This window comes from Columba livia, chromosome 3 (assembly GCF_036013475.1).
Source record: "Columba livia isolate bColLiv1 breed racing homer chromosome 3, bColLiv1.pat.W.v2, whole genome shotgun sequence".
Taxonomy (NCBI): domain Eukaryota; kingdom Metazoa; phylum Chordata; class Aves; order Columbiformes; family Columbidae; genus Columba; species Columba livia.
The window spans coordinates 38,120,904-38,133,282 of NC_088604.1; the positions used below are offsets into that span (position 1 = coordinate 38,120,904).

The 12,379-nt window shown below is 38.4% G+C and overlaps 1 protein-coding gene across 3 annotated transcripts in view; it reads right to left on the reverse strand.

The window, feature by feature from the left end:
* RARS2 (arginyl-tRNA synthetase 2, mitochondrial) overlaps positions 1-12,379 on the reverse strand; it is a 39,025-nt gene that overhangs the window by 17,120 nt on the left and 9,526 nt on the right. For all 3 annotated transcript variants that reach the window (XM_005499847.4, XM_065056506.1, XM_021284005.2), the window contains 5 exons: positions 10,869-10,952; positions 7,926-8,002; positions 4,339-4,494; positions 2,315-2,421; positions 1,601-1,696 (listed from right to left, as the gene is read on the reverse strand). In XM_005499847.4, coding sequence (XP_005499904.4) covers positions 1,601-1,696; positions 2,315-2,421; positions 4,339-4,494; positions 7,926-8,002; positions 10,869-10,952 — 520 coding nt within the window. The remainder of the gene's footprint in view (positions 1-1,600; positions 1,697-2,314; positions 2,422-4,338; positions 4,495-7,925; positions 8,003-10,868; positions 10,953-12,379) is intronic.

Genomic DNA, 12,379 nt, shown 5'->3' on the forward strand with positions numbered 1-12,379 from the left:
GGGGCTCGCACGGCCGGGTCCCAGCAAGTGGGGAGACCTGGGGATCCGGGGGCAACTAAGGGGCACACAATGTTGAAGCTCAGCTACTGGAGAGATCCACACTATATTTACATACTCTATACACATAATCCATATCTATATTACTTACGTATAAAATATTTATCACATATATACGTGTATATATATATATATATACACACATGTATATTGCTTCACACTATTAGACCTTCACCCTAATAAGCCCCAGGGGAACAAAATTATGCCATTCATGCTGAGTGGTTTTGCCTGTGTTGCCCTGTTTGGTTGGCTCTGTGTATGTACGCGTGTGTGTTTGCGCCTACTGGGAACAGCTGCTCAGCCTTTACTGCTGGTTGGACCTGTGGGCTCAGAGCCGTGGCAGCCTTGCTTCTGTCCTGCTGCAGGATTCAGCCCCTGCCTGTACAGCATTGACTGCAGCATCTCTCTAATACCCTTGTCCTGAAAAGCTGCACACAGTTTACCCTGAGGGCTACACATCTGAATTATTTACATTACCAGCACAAAAACTGTTAAGGCTTCCATATACAAATACCCAAGAGGAATTTTAGGATACTGATGAGAAGGCAGGAAAACAATGATAAAATTGATTCTACGCTGCTGGTGGCCCACTGAGTCAATGAAGACATGGCTGAACAAGCCATTTATTTTTTTTTTGCTTCACACTGCCAGTAAACATTTTAAGCAAAGGTATTTCTAAAACCTTCATTATTTGGCAAGTGTTTATTAGATGAAGAGATCTCAGCTTTGTGTTCAAAGTCAGTAACTGGAGAAATGATTTATGGGAAGAGACTGGTTAAGGGGAGAAAAAGTATTTAAAAGCAGTTTTTCCTGACCCATTTTTATCCCACCATAGTTACATTGTTAGCTTCAGTTACAATTACTCATTCACAAAGCTGCTCCAGCCCAGAAATAAAAAAGCTTCAAAATCTGCACTATCAGTTACAAATGTAATCATGCACAAAAGTTTACTGGCAAAATAGGAGGCAAGTGTCCTGGTTTTGGCTAAGATACAGTTAATTTTCTTCCTAGTAGCTGGTATAGTGCTATGGTTGGGATTCAGAATGAAAATAACTGACGTTTTAGTTGTGACTAAGTAATGAAAGATTTTCAGCTTCTCATATGGTACCAGATGCACAGGAAGCGGGAGGGGACACAGCCAGGACAGCTGACCCAAACTGGCCACAGGGATATTTCATACCATATGACATCATGCTCAGTATATATTTTGGGGAAGAAGAAGGAAAGGGAGGACGTTTGGAGTGATGGTGTTTGTCTTCTCAAGTAACCATTATGTGTGACAGAGCCCTGCTGTCCTGGAGATGGCTGAACACCTGCTTGCCCATGGGAAGTGGTGAATGAATTCCTTGTTTTGCTTTGCTTGTGTATGCAGCTTTTGCTTTACCTATGAAAGTCTTTAACTCAACCCACAAATTTTCTCACTTTTACGCTTCCAAGTCTCTCCCCAATCCCATCAGGGGGGAGCAAGTGAGCAGCTGTGTGGGGTTTAGTTGCTGGCCAGGGTTAAACCACAACAGCAAGAAATACAGATGGGCTTACTTGCCTTGTTATATAAAGCGATGTCCCATCACTACGCATGACGGTGGAAAACGATGAGAGGTCTTTCTTTTCTGAAAGATCCACAATTCCTGTCCCTTTTCTGTAAGTTGAGAGAAAACACTGAAGTAACTGCAAGCCAGATGCAAAATACAGGTCAAGTTCAGGTAAGATAAAGGTCAGAAACAAAATTAAGGCCTCTTGCCACAGAACCTCCTCACTCTAGACAATCTCATTCTTTTCTCTGAATGACTGTACCCTTTAAGTCTTTTAGAAGACTGTTTCATCTATATTTATTGTCACCATTGCTGATGCCAGAGAGCCACATGCTCACATTCTGGTGCATTTCATGACTACAGCTTCTGTCTCAGTTCAGCCAGGCAGCACATCAAGGCCAAGATCTCGTCTAAATCTGGTAATTAAATGGCACATGTAGCAACTAAAGTAATTAACAGCCTAAAGGGCCCTCAGGAGTTGAACACTGTCATTGCACCTAATTTGTCACAGCCAGGCTTCTGTGCTAGTCACAAGGAAAAGTAAACTCAATTTTGAGCTGTGAGTGCACAACTCCTGTTGGCGTTCTACTAGGACAGCTACCAAAACCATCTAAAGAAAACTCTTCCCTATAGATGACATACACACCTCAGTCATCATATTTCATTTGAAATGCAACTGAGTTGTTAAGTAATCTACACCAGCAGATTGGATAATGAGGTCATACGTTGTTTTCTGAAGGAGTCCTTTATCCTCCAACATCTTTAGAACCTCCTGGGACTTCTCTTGGTAAAATGATTCTCCAGAATATTCATCAAAGTGCACTCCCAGACGCTGAAAAGTTCCAAGAACATCAAAGAAGGGAAACATTGTTAGACTGAGGCTAATCATTTCTTCAAACTAAGTTACATTATAGGTTTGTGTCACAGGTCAGATAGAGTGCAAAGACTAATTTTATTCCAGGAAATATCACTTCACTGTTGAAAAGAAAGGATGTCTGGAGTTTGATTTAATCGATTTCTGCATTAGAATTAGTCTCCCTGAGTTTAATACAGTGTTGGATATAACGTTCATGAGAAATTACGAATAAACTGGAGAGAGCTATTAGTACAAAAATTCTGAGGTAGGTCTCTAACTTGTGCTAGAGGTGAAACTACTGGACTGCAGAGAAGTTACTTGGACTTGAAATCAATCCTATTTTGAAAGGATGCTAAGATAAATAAATACATAAGCAGGAGCCGCTCACAAACACTGCTAAGCACACACAAATCACCATCACTAGGAAGGCAGAGGGTACACCTAGGAGAGATGGAATGACCTTAGCTGTCAAAACTAGGTAAAATGTAATAGTATAAAAATACTAGGTTTTTAATTGAGTGCAACAAAGCGGTAAGTCCATCAGCTTGATACTTATTAGTTTGAAAAATAATTCAGAGAGAAAGATGTAGCAGCACCAGTCCTCATGTGATCAACGACGAGTGACCATCATGATGCTGCTGCATACACAGCCCAATACCAACTTACCTGAACAGGTCAGCTTCCCACCAGGATTATCAAAGCTGTGTCTCACTTAGGAGATCTTAACAGAGTACTTGGCATGAACCCAGTGATATGTTTTAGGGAAGAAATTAAAGCACACCTAGGTTATCTGGATTAGTGAAGAAGGGGAAGGCCACTTCTCTTTTAACTTTGCAATCAAGGATAAAAGAAGACATGACCAATTTCTACAAATACATCAAGAGAAAGGAGATAGAAAAGTGCAATTTTAAGTAAGGAAAAATGCTAAGAGAAGGAAGTGGTATAAAACAAGTCACAAATTCTTTGGAGCTATGAGTTAGAAAAAAATGTTTAAGCCCATTAAAACTGGGCACCCATGAAAGAATTTCATTGAAAGAACATCGGAAAGAAGAACACTAGCTGGTTTTCAGATAGACTCTTCAGTAAGATTACATAGTATTCATACAAAAAGACCGGATTCAGAGACAGAAGTTGTATCTCATTCCTGTTTTCCAAACTCCTAAGATTCATTTTGTGGTCAGTGGCACAAACATCTCCCATGAAACACTGGACACTGGCTCCATTCTTGAGATTACAGTATGCAACAGGTGGCTGTATATTTAACTCAACTCAACCCAACCTGCAGGTAATTTATGCACTGATTACTATTGTAAACTCCTGTGCTATAATTACTTACACTCAATTTAATGTGCAATATACACAGCTCTGCATTATAACATTAGATCACAAGTGTGAAAACAGAGTTATCTCCTAATAAAATTTATGACATGGAAACACAAATTTAGTGGGTTGCTGCTGACTTCAAAGATAAAGCAAAACTGAACGGTATTTATCTACCACTGGTTTGCTTAGCTGCCTAGCACCATACTCCCAGCTTCAGAGTTTCTGAGAAGGCAGAATAATTCAGAGGGTCAATTACATGGAATCCATTAAACAAAATGTATCTAGGCTGTTAGCAACTAAAGTGACTGCCTAAATCGACTACCGTGCTTTTCCCAGACAGAACGGGGCATAACCTGGCATATTTAGAAACATCTTCCCCCACCACTGTAAAGTTTGCTGGAAAGGCAAATAATTGACAGCATTACAGCAAACTCTGTTCCTAAATCAGTTCACTGCTTGGCAGTCTCTTGGATGAAAAGGTGCTCTGCACTGTCAATTAGATTGATGGAGCAACAGATAAAAAGAGACCGTTGTACCAACAATAAAGAAAAAGCAGTGGATCATTTGTACCTTATAAATTCGGATGTATTCCTCAATACTGAAGTCTCTAAATTGTTTCCAAAGTGACAGTGTCTGCTCATCACGTTCCTCCAGTTTTCTAAAGAAATCCTTAGCCAGCTTCTTTGTGTTTTCATCTTCTGCTGCTTTGTTAATCTGCACATACACCTAAAATACAATTACACTGAAAATGTTGAAGAAGTATAATCCTCTTCTCCAATAAAAATAAGCAGAGCAAAGATCTACGAGAACAATACAAATACATTTAAAGATGACATTTGTAATATAAAAATTTTAAAGCTGTGTTAAAAGAACACATTTCCCATTTAAAGAGGAAAATACGCAGCTTATCTTGATACAAGACTAAGACCATAATTCCTTCCTGCTGTCACTATCATCGTCTTCATAACCTTGGAACAACAGCAGCAGCAGAATACAGAAGAACTAACTAATGCATGAATGGGAAACCATCCCAGACTTTTAAAACAGAGACTTTTCTCCAGAAGACCACAAAGTTGATGAGACTCAATGTTTTACAAGCTCACAAAAACCCTCAACCAGGTCTGATCCAAAAGTCACCTACCTATAGCACCATGCACCCATACTAATACACGATGTCTCTCTGTGGCTGAAGTCAAGTGTATGAATGTCAACATCTGCCTGGACGCACACGTAGGCGCTGTGTGTTTGCTAAAAGCATCACAAACTCTTGTATCAGCCAACTGTATCTAGGTACAACAAATTTGGCTCTCCAGTCTGGAGAAGAGAAGGCTGAGGGGTGTCATCATCTCAGTCTACAACTTCCTCAAGGCGGATGCTGATCTCCTTTCTCTGGTGACCAGCAATAGGTCATGAGGTCACTGGAACAGGCTCCCCAGGAAAGAGGTCATGGCACCAAGCCTGTCAGAGTTCAAGGAGCATCTGGACGACACTCTTGAGTCATATGGTTTATTTTTTGGTGGTCTTGTGAGGAGCAGGGAGCTAGACTCAATGATTCTTATGAGCCCCTTCCAACTTGAGATATTCTATAATTCTATCCTATAACATTCTTTTATATCTAAAGGTCAAATATTTGCCTAGATAATGATTCCTTGCCTTCCACATCTAGCATTTTGAAAGCCCATGGAAAAGTTTTCAAAACATATAACATAAAAATGATTAAATTAACTAGTGGTTACACTTTGTATTTAGACCCAAGTAGTTCACTGCTGTTTATGCCTTTGTAAGACAGTTTTGATCCCCAAATCAATGCAATCTAGATTAAAAAAAAAAAAACAAACAAATGAAAACCTAATTCCTACAATGTCTGGCCAATGAGTGTGCCAACAATACCTTGCTCGAATGAATTCCGCCTATTAAAAAAAAACCTTCCAAGGCAAAACTCTTGAACTTTTCCCCTTCCTTTTATGTCCCAAGATTTTTAGAGATTTTAACAGACAGTACTGCTGATAAGCCTCAAAGATTAATGTTTGCTTAGTTCTGCCACAAAAAAGAAATTTAAAGTTGAGGGAAAATTCAACCTTTTCCAACAACAATGCTCCCCGTCCCCCATCAGTAGCTTCACATATTCTAACATGCCCCCACCCCCTCGATCTTTGATGTTATAATGCAAAAGGCACATTTGCATCTGATTCTTGATTAAATGGAAGGTGCAAAGAGGTTTTGAAAGGTACATTTGTCTATAAATGTATTGATATAGAAATTGTGCTATGGAAATTTTCTTTTTAAACCAACTATAGGAGAGAGTTTCATACAGCAGCAGAAAAAGTACCAGTTTGAAACACAGTTTTTGATATAAACCAATAATACAGCTGAAAAAGTTAAAAACTGGCAATATTTGAGAAACTAATTTGGTCTCAAACAACTACTATTTTAGAATCTTTTGCAGCTTGACTGAATACTCTTCTCTGCCCTTGAAGGTAATTTTTATAGGGTCATAAAGCCTACATGCTACTGCAATAAATGGTATTTTAAAGCTTTAGTGCAAAATTCAAGTACTCAAAATTTAAATCCTAAGAAGGGACTGAAACTATAAATAAAAAATAAATAATATGCAGTAATGCACAACCACAAGAATATGACTACTTCTTGTCGTCTCTTTAAATCAGCTCTACAGCTCTAATACACCTGTGTCGAGACTCCATCAATTTTATTGAGCAGGCCTCCGGGATGAGGGAACAAGCAAACAAAATTTATATCAAAAAAGCTGGCAAACTCAGAAGGAGCTACTCTGCCACATAAACAATCTAATATGTATTCAGCTGTAGAGTCTCCAAGTATTCACACACAATTTGTTCCTTTGCCAGTAAATAGATTTATGGAGAACAGTTATCCTGTGACACACTGCCCGAACACTGGCATCAGCAACAACCCCCATACCGAAGGTGAAGCAGAATTCAGCTCTGTAGTCAGAGAACACTGGACAGTGACACACAAGAACCCTGACAAAACCCCATTAACATGTGAGATCTTCCTTTTAAAGGATGAGGGCTTGAACATCAGCCAGTCATAAAATGTTGTCCACCTATCCTTGTGGTTGTTGGATTTGTGCAGGTAAGTACATAAAGTCACGTTCTCTCACGTGTCAACTAAAGGTCACTTACAAGTATCAAAAGATTGACAAAAACCTTTTTTGCACATTGCACTATATAAAACAAGAAATGACATAGCAAATGGTAAAGAGAAAGAAAAAATATTAACTCAGATTATATTAGGCATGTTTGAATGGAGCAAACCAGCAACCAAAACCATATTAGTCCTGGAGAAAAATGAGATTCATTAAACTACCTCAATCTTTATTGCTAACCTGACAGTCCACTGACTCAGTTTTGTCCCTGACACACAGAAATGCAATCTGTAGCACTTGCACCAGGCTGGGCAGCACTGTGGGCAACCAAGAGGGCAAACCTCCTGCAATAAAACTACTGCTGAAAGGAATTTCCTAAAAGTCTGTCAGCAGAAACTGCATCTTCCAATGTTCCTGGCTCTTCCACACTCACTGAAGACACAAGACCCAGAACAGGATTCTGGACAGTGAGCTCCTTCTTACCTATATATGCTAAGGCTCCACATTAGATACAAAACACTTTAAAGATCACTTTTCCCAACCACAGTGAATTGTGTATTGAGCAATGGAAATATTACTTACTCTAAAAAATACTAGCAATGAGAGGATTTTTACAGCACACACGCCACTTCTTTTCACAACTTTGGTAACCAACATACTATGGCATCAGATGCGAGACTTCACTCCAGTTAACACAGTGACATCAGTGGTCAACTATACCCAGTTAAGACAGTTGATATCAGTCAAGCTGGCTGTGGTTGTAGCAGCAATCAATGCAGCCTAAGTATCTCTATGATTACCTTCCTTTTGGGGGACATTTTTCAGCCTAATGAAACCTGTTTCTGCTGCCACAGCCTAGTGAAAACTGTTTCTGCTGCCATGGCCCAGGCTAGCACTGTTCCTTCAGGCAAGGTTGTCCAAATCCAACATGAGTCTCATCACGACCCTGCAGACATACCATTCTGTACAAAACTGACAACCAAGTCAAATGGACTGTCCTCTGAAGTCCCTAGTTGGTCTTCTCTGAACTTACCTCATAAAGGTGTTGTAAAGGACTGGATTTTAGCTTTTCTGTGTCACCAAACTGTTGGAAACCAACACCCAATAAGCCTTGAATAACAATTAAATACAAAGTTAGAAGATAGCCCAGAGTATACTGCTCTGTTGTTTTCATAGTCAGTTCTAATCTTAATACTGTATGTAATAAAACAAATGTCTTACATTTTTAAACAATATAATGGCGTATGCTACAAAAACAGATAACCTATTATTCTACTGTATGAAAACAGACTGTAACTAGATCATCTTTAAGGTCCCTTCCAAGCCAAACCATTCTATGATTCTGTGATTATGATTCTGTGATCCCCAGCCATTGTTATACTCACCAGTTATTGGCAAGATGCAGCACATGTCGGGACTGATTCCCACTCAGATGTGCTGAATGGTAAATCGGCAGGCTAAACACGGAAGTTAACTTTCCCTCCCAGAGGGCATTACATTGTATTTCTACTCCTACTCAGTTGCCAACTATCCCAATATCAAAAAAATATTTGTTCTCTTGGAGACATTTTTCTTTGCCAGATCTGGCTGGTTGGCCAATGGGTTCAAAATCTACTAGGAGCAAAGTGACAGGAAGACAGATGGACAGACAGCGTGACTGCATAAGCTTTGTTACCTTAAGAAACCTGCCCCCAAACTGCCTAAAGGTTGAGAACTTCTCTGCCATGTTTCAGCAAAGTATGTTCTCAATTACTACTTTTTAAAGCCTCTGACAATAGCACTTGTAATAGAAATGCTGACAGATCATTAATTATAGCACTGCTTCTGGGAAAGGACCATTACAATAATATTCCTATGCTATGATTTTATGAAGCATAACTAGATTATTTGTTATAAAACCTGTCATATATTTGAGCTGAGCCAGCCCAAATAAAAAGGGGAGCACCCATTTTGAGAGACACAGTTGGAACTACTAGGTCAAAAACATTATTCTAACAGTTGTGTGTTGGACAACAAGTACACATGCAAATATTATAACTGGCATTGTTATCTTTATATCTTCAGAAAATTCTGTATTAAAATACATAAAATTCCTGATATTTAGACTTTGGAGTACAATTTAGTATCTTCGAAGGGTGAAGGAGGTCAGTTGAGAAGCCCTTTAACCACATTGCATTTGGCTGCTTAATCATCATTGCCACATTCATTATACAATAACATAGTGATAAAATTATGTCTAAGGGGCAAAAATGAACGAAATATAATGATGAAACTTACTGAATTTTAGATGACCTCATTCTTTATTCAATTCCTATGAAATAAATCCTAAGTGAAGCAAAGCTCTGCTATAAACCACTGATTGATCAGAAACAGAAGCAGAAAAGATGAGGTGTGGAGGAAATAATTTAACAAAGGAAAAAAATATGCTGTTACTGCTCTCACAGTCATAAGGATGTTCTGCTCAACTGTCTAAAACCCAATAATTCACTCTAGAAGGAGAATGGGCAGAACTGAATACATTTTAGTTATGTTGCCTACACTGTTGAATCTGGATACATAAATGGAGTAGAAGTAGGGTATCTACACTAAGTTTTTAACACAGCTCTGTTCATGAAGTTGATTCATTAATGTCCCCATAACAGTGATGCCAGTGAAGCTGAAGGGGGTAGCATAAGGGCTGGAATGAGCAAAAAGTGACTGCTTAGTTGACATTGCACTTTGTGTTTGCCATTTAAAAATAAATATATGGACACTGTTTTCAAAAGCCACTGCAAAAGATGTGGGGGAGTTTTACAGTTTTCACAGGTGTACCAGCTTTCAAGGACAAAGAAGTGGGCATAATTGTATTTTTCAAAATGCCTAGAATATGTCAAAGTCAGCTTTTAGAGGGAAATGAGAAAAGCAGAGGAGAATATGGATCAATTTAAAATGCAAGATTAATAACAGAAAGTTGTGAATCGTGTGGATGGGTCAACTGTCATATAAGAGGGATGTTTATAGATCCAGCAATTGGACATAAATGATCTCTGGTCTGGGAATAAATATCAACCCATGGTGGGCTGCACAGGAGAAGATTTTTCAATCCTCACTTATCTGATGGACACTTCAGAAGAGGTAGAAGCGTGTATCTGTGTGCATGCAAACATGCATGCATGCAAGATTGATAGTCTTCTAGGCCTATTCACTTGCACATTCTCCACTTACACACCTCTCTTTTTCTACTTTTTAATGGGAAACTGAACATTTTGGGGGAAGTGTTAGGATATCTTTAAAAGATACAAACTCTCTGGGCCTCAACCTGCCAATATGCAGTTGCTACAGGAGCTAATTATGCTCTGTGAATAATGAACTAGTTTCCAGAGGGAATAAAAAAAAAAACTTATAAAGAAAATCTCACAACACGCACAAAGACAATCAAATACAAAATATACATTTTGTTATAATTATTGTATTGTTATGTACAGGTGTGGCACAGTTAAATTAGCAAGCTTATCCTTCCACAACTGTTACACATTCAAAATCTGAATAAGGAAAACAGTATCATAGTAGACATGCAACACCTATGGAAATACATATGTATTTTGTCTGGAGGCAGCAACCAAAGTTTGTTCTGCTATGAGAGCTCCACAGGTATAGCCAGCACACTCAGAAAACATTTTACTGCCCTTTAAAAGTAAATCCCAAACTACACATATATTATCTTAGAGAGGAGCTACTGAGGGACAAAGGCATTGCTGGGTAAATTTCCTCCTGTTATTTCTTGTACAGTACTATAGGTCATACTGCTGATTAATAAGTCTGGATTGTTTTGTTCATATTTTAAGGATATGAACCACACATTCCATGCATGGAAACACAATACTACCCTTTATGAGTCCAGAGTGAATCCAACAGGCCTGCAAAAACTGAAGCTGGAAACCTAGACCATATTATATAGTAGAAAAGGGAACAGGAAAAATAAGTATCATAAACATACCAAACTGCATGCCCCAGTCACCAAGGTAATTTATTCTTCTTACTTCATGTCCCAGTGCAACTTTGAGATTTGCTATAAAATTCCCTGGTAAGGAAACAAAATATGTATTATTATTTCCCAACAGAAAAGCTTCCAGCTAGTGTATGATCTGTATTCAAAATGAAGAGGAAAAGCAATCAGATGAACTACTCTACAGAATTTGCTAAAATACTTCAGAACTAAAAGCATTAGTATTCTGAGCAGGAAAAGACCGGGCATTTGAAAGGTGCCATAAAGTGTCTCATACAACAGTGATAAAAACATACACGTGTGTGTGCATGTACACACTGCAAAGTATATGAATATGAAAAACACTCTTTAAAGTCTTCTTGTACTCTCACAAATGCGCGCAGTATCCATAATTTCCATTACAGGCAGGCAACCTCATACCAGGAGGTTAAGCAAGTACTCAGATTCACAAACTGCTGTTAACTGTGATGGTAAATAGAGAGCATCAAGTCCTGAATGTCTATATACTGCTAGAGCAGTACTGAGCTCTGCACTTAACACACTATATGACCGATATGCTCCAAACTTATCGGATCACTAATTACATCTTGGTTCTAATTGTTATTAAAACAAAACTCCCTTCATTGTTCTCCTGAGCTTAGCTACAACCATAGAATTAAGAAGATGAAATACCCATATCCCCTCCTCTATTTTCCTGTCCTTCAAGGGCACCGTTTAATTACAATACTGATGGAAAAGGATGCACAAAGCTTTCCCTTCTTGTGTTATTATAACACTGTATCATAGCTTGAAGTTACTTTCAATTCCATTCTCTGTAGTCAATTCATTCTCTTACTGTTGGACAAGCATTGATCTACAGAACTATTTTTGAAAGTGTTTTTTTTTTTCTATAGCCGAGAGTCCAGAAATGGAACATACAGAGCCAAAATACATAACTTCACTCAACTATCAGTCCATGAAGAGGCAAAATTATTAACTTGATGTAACTGACTATTATACATGATACATTATATATAAAGTAAAAACTAATGCATTATTAGCTGCACAGATGCCATAGGACCTTCTCCTAATAACCTACTAGTTTTTATTGTGAGAAAAGGAAAGGAAGCAGAAATAATGTTTTCCATATGCCATTAGAGTACTGCACAATAAACTTTTCAATTATTCCATTACAAAGGACAGCAACTGTGTCAGTAATAAAATAATAAAGGCATAAAGTAATTAACATATAAAAGCCAGCTTTTTGCAAGAGAGCCACCAAGACAGAACTATCTGACTGCTCTGCAGTCCAGTGCAAATCAGAAATTTAAAATTCAAAGGACTCTCATAACACCTCCATGAAAACTGCCTGGGTGTCTTTGTTGAACAATTTAAAACTACTTCATTTAATGTTCACAGTCATAAAACTATATTATGTGTGACTTAATAAATCTGCCAGCAACACACCATGCTGTTTTTCTTCACTGCATAATAAGCAAAAGGTTTTCAATTAACAAGTTGAG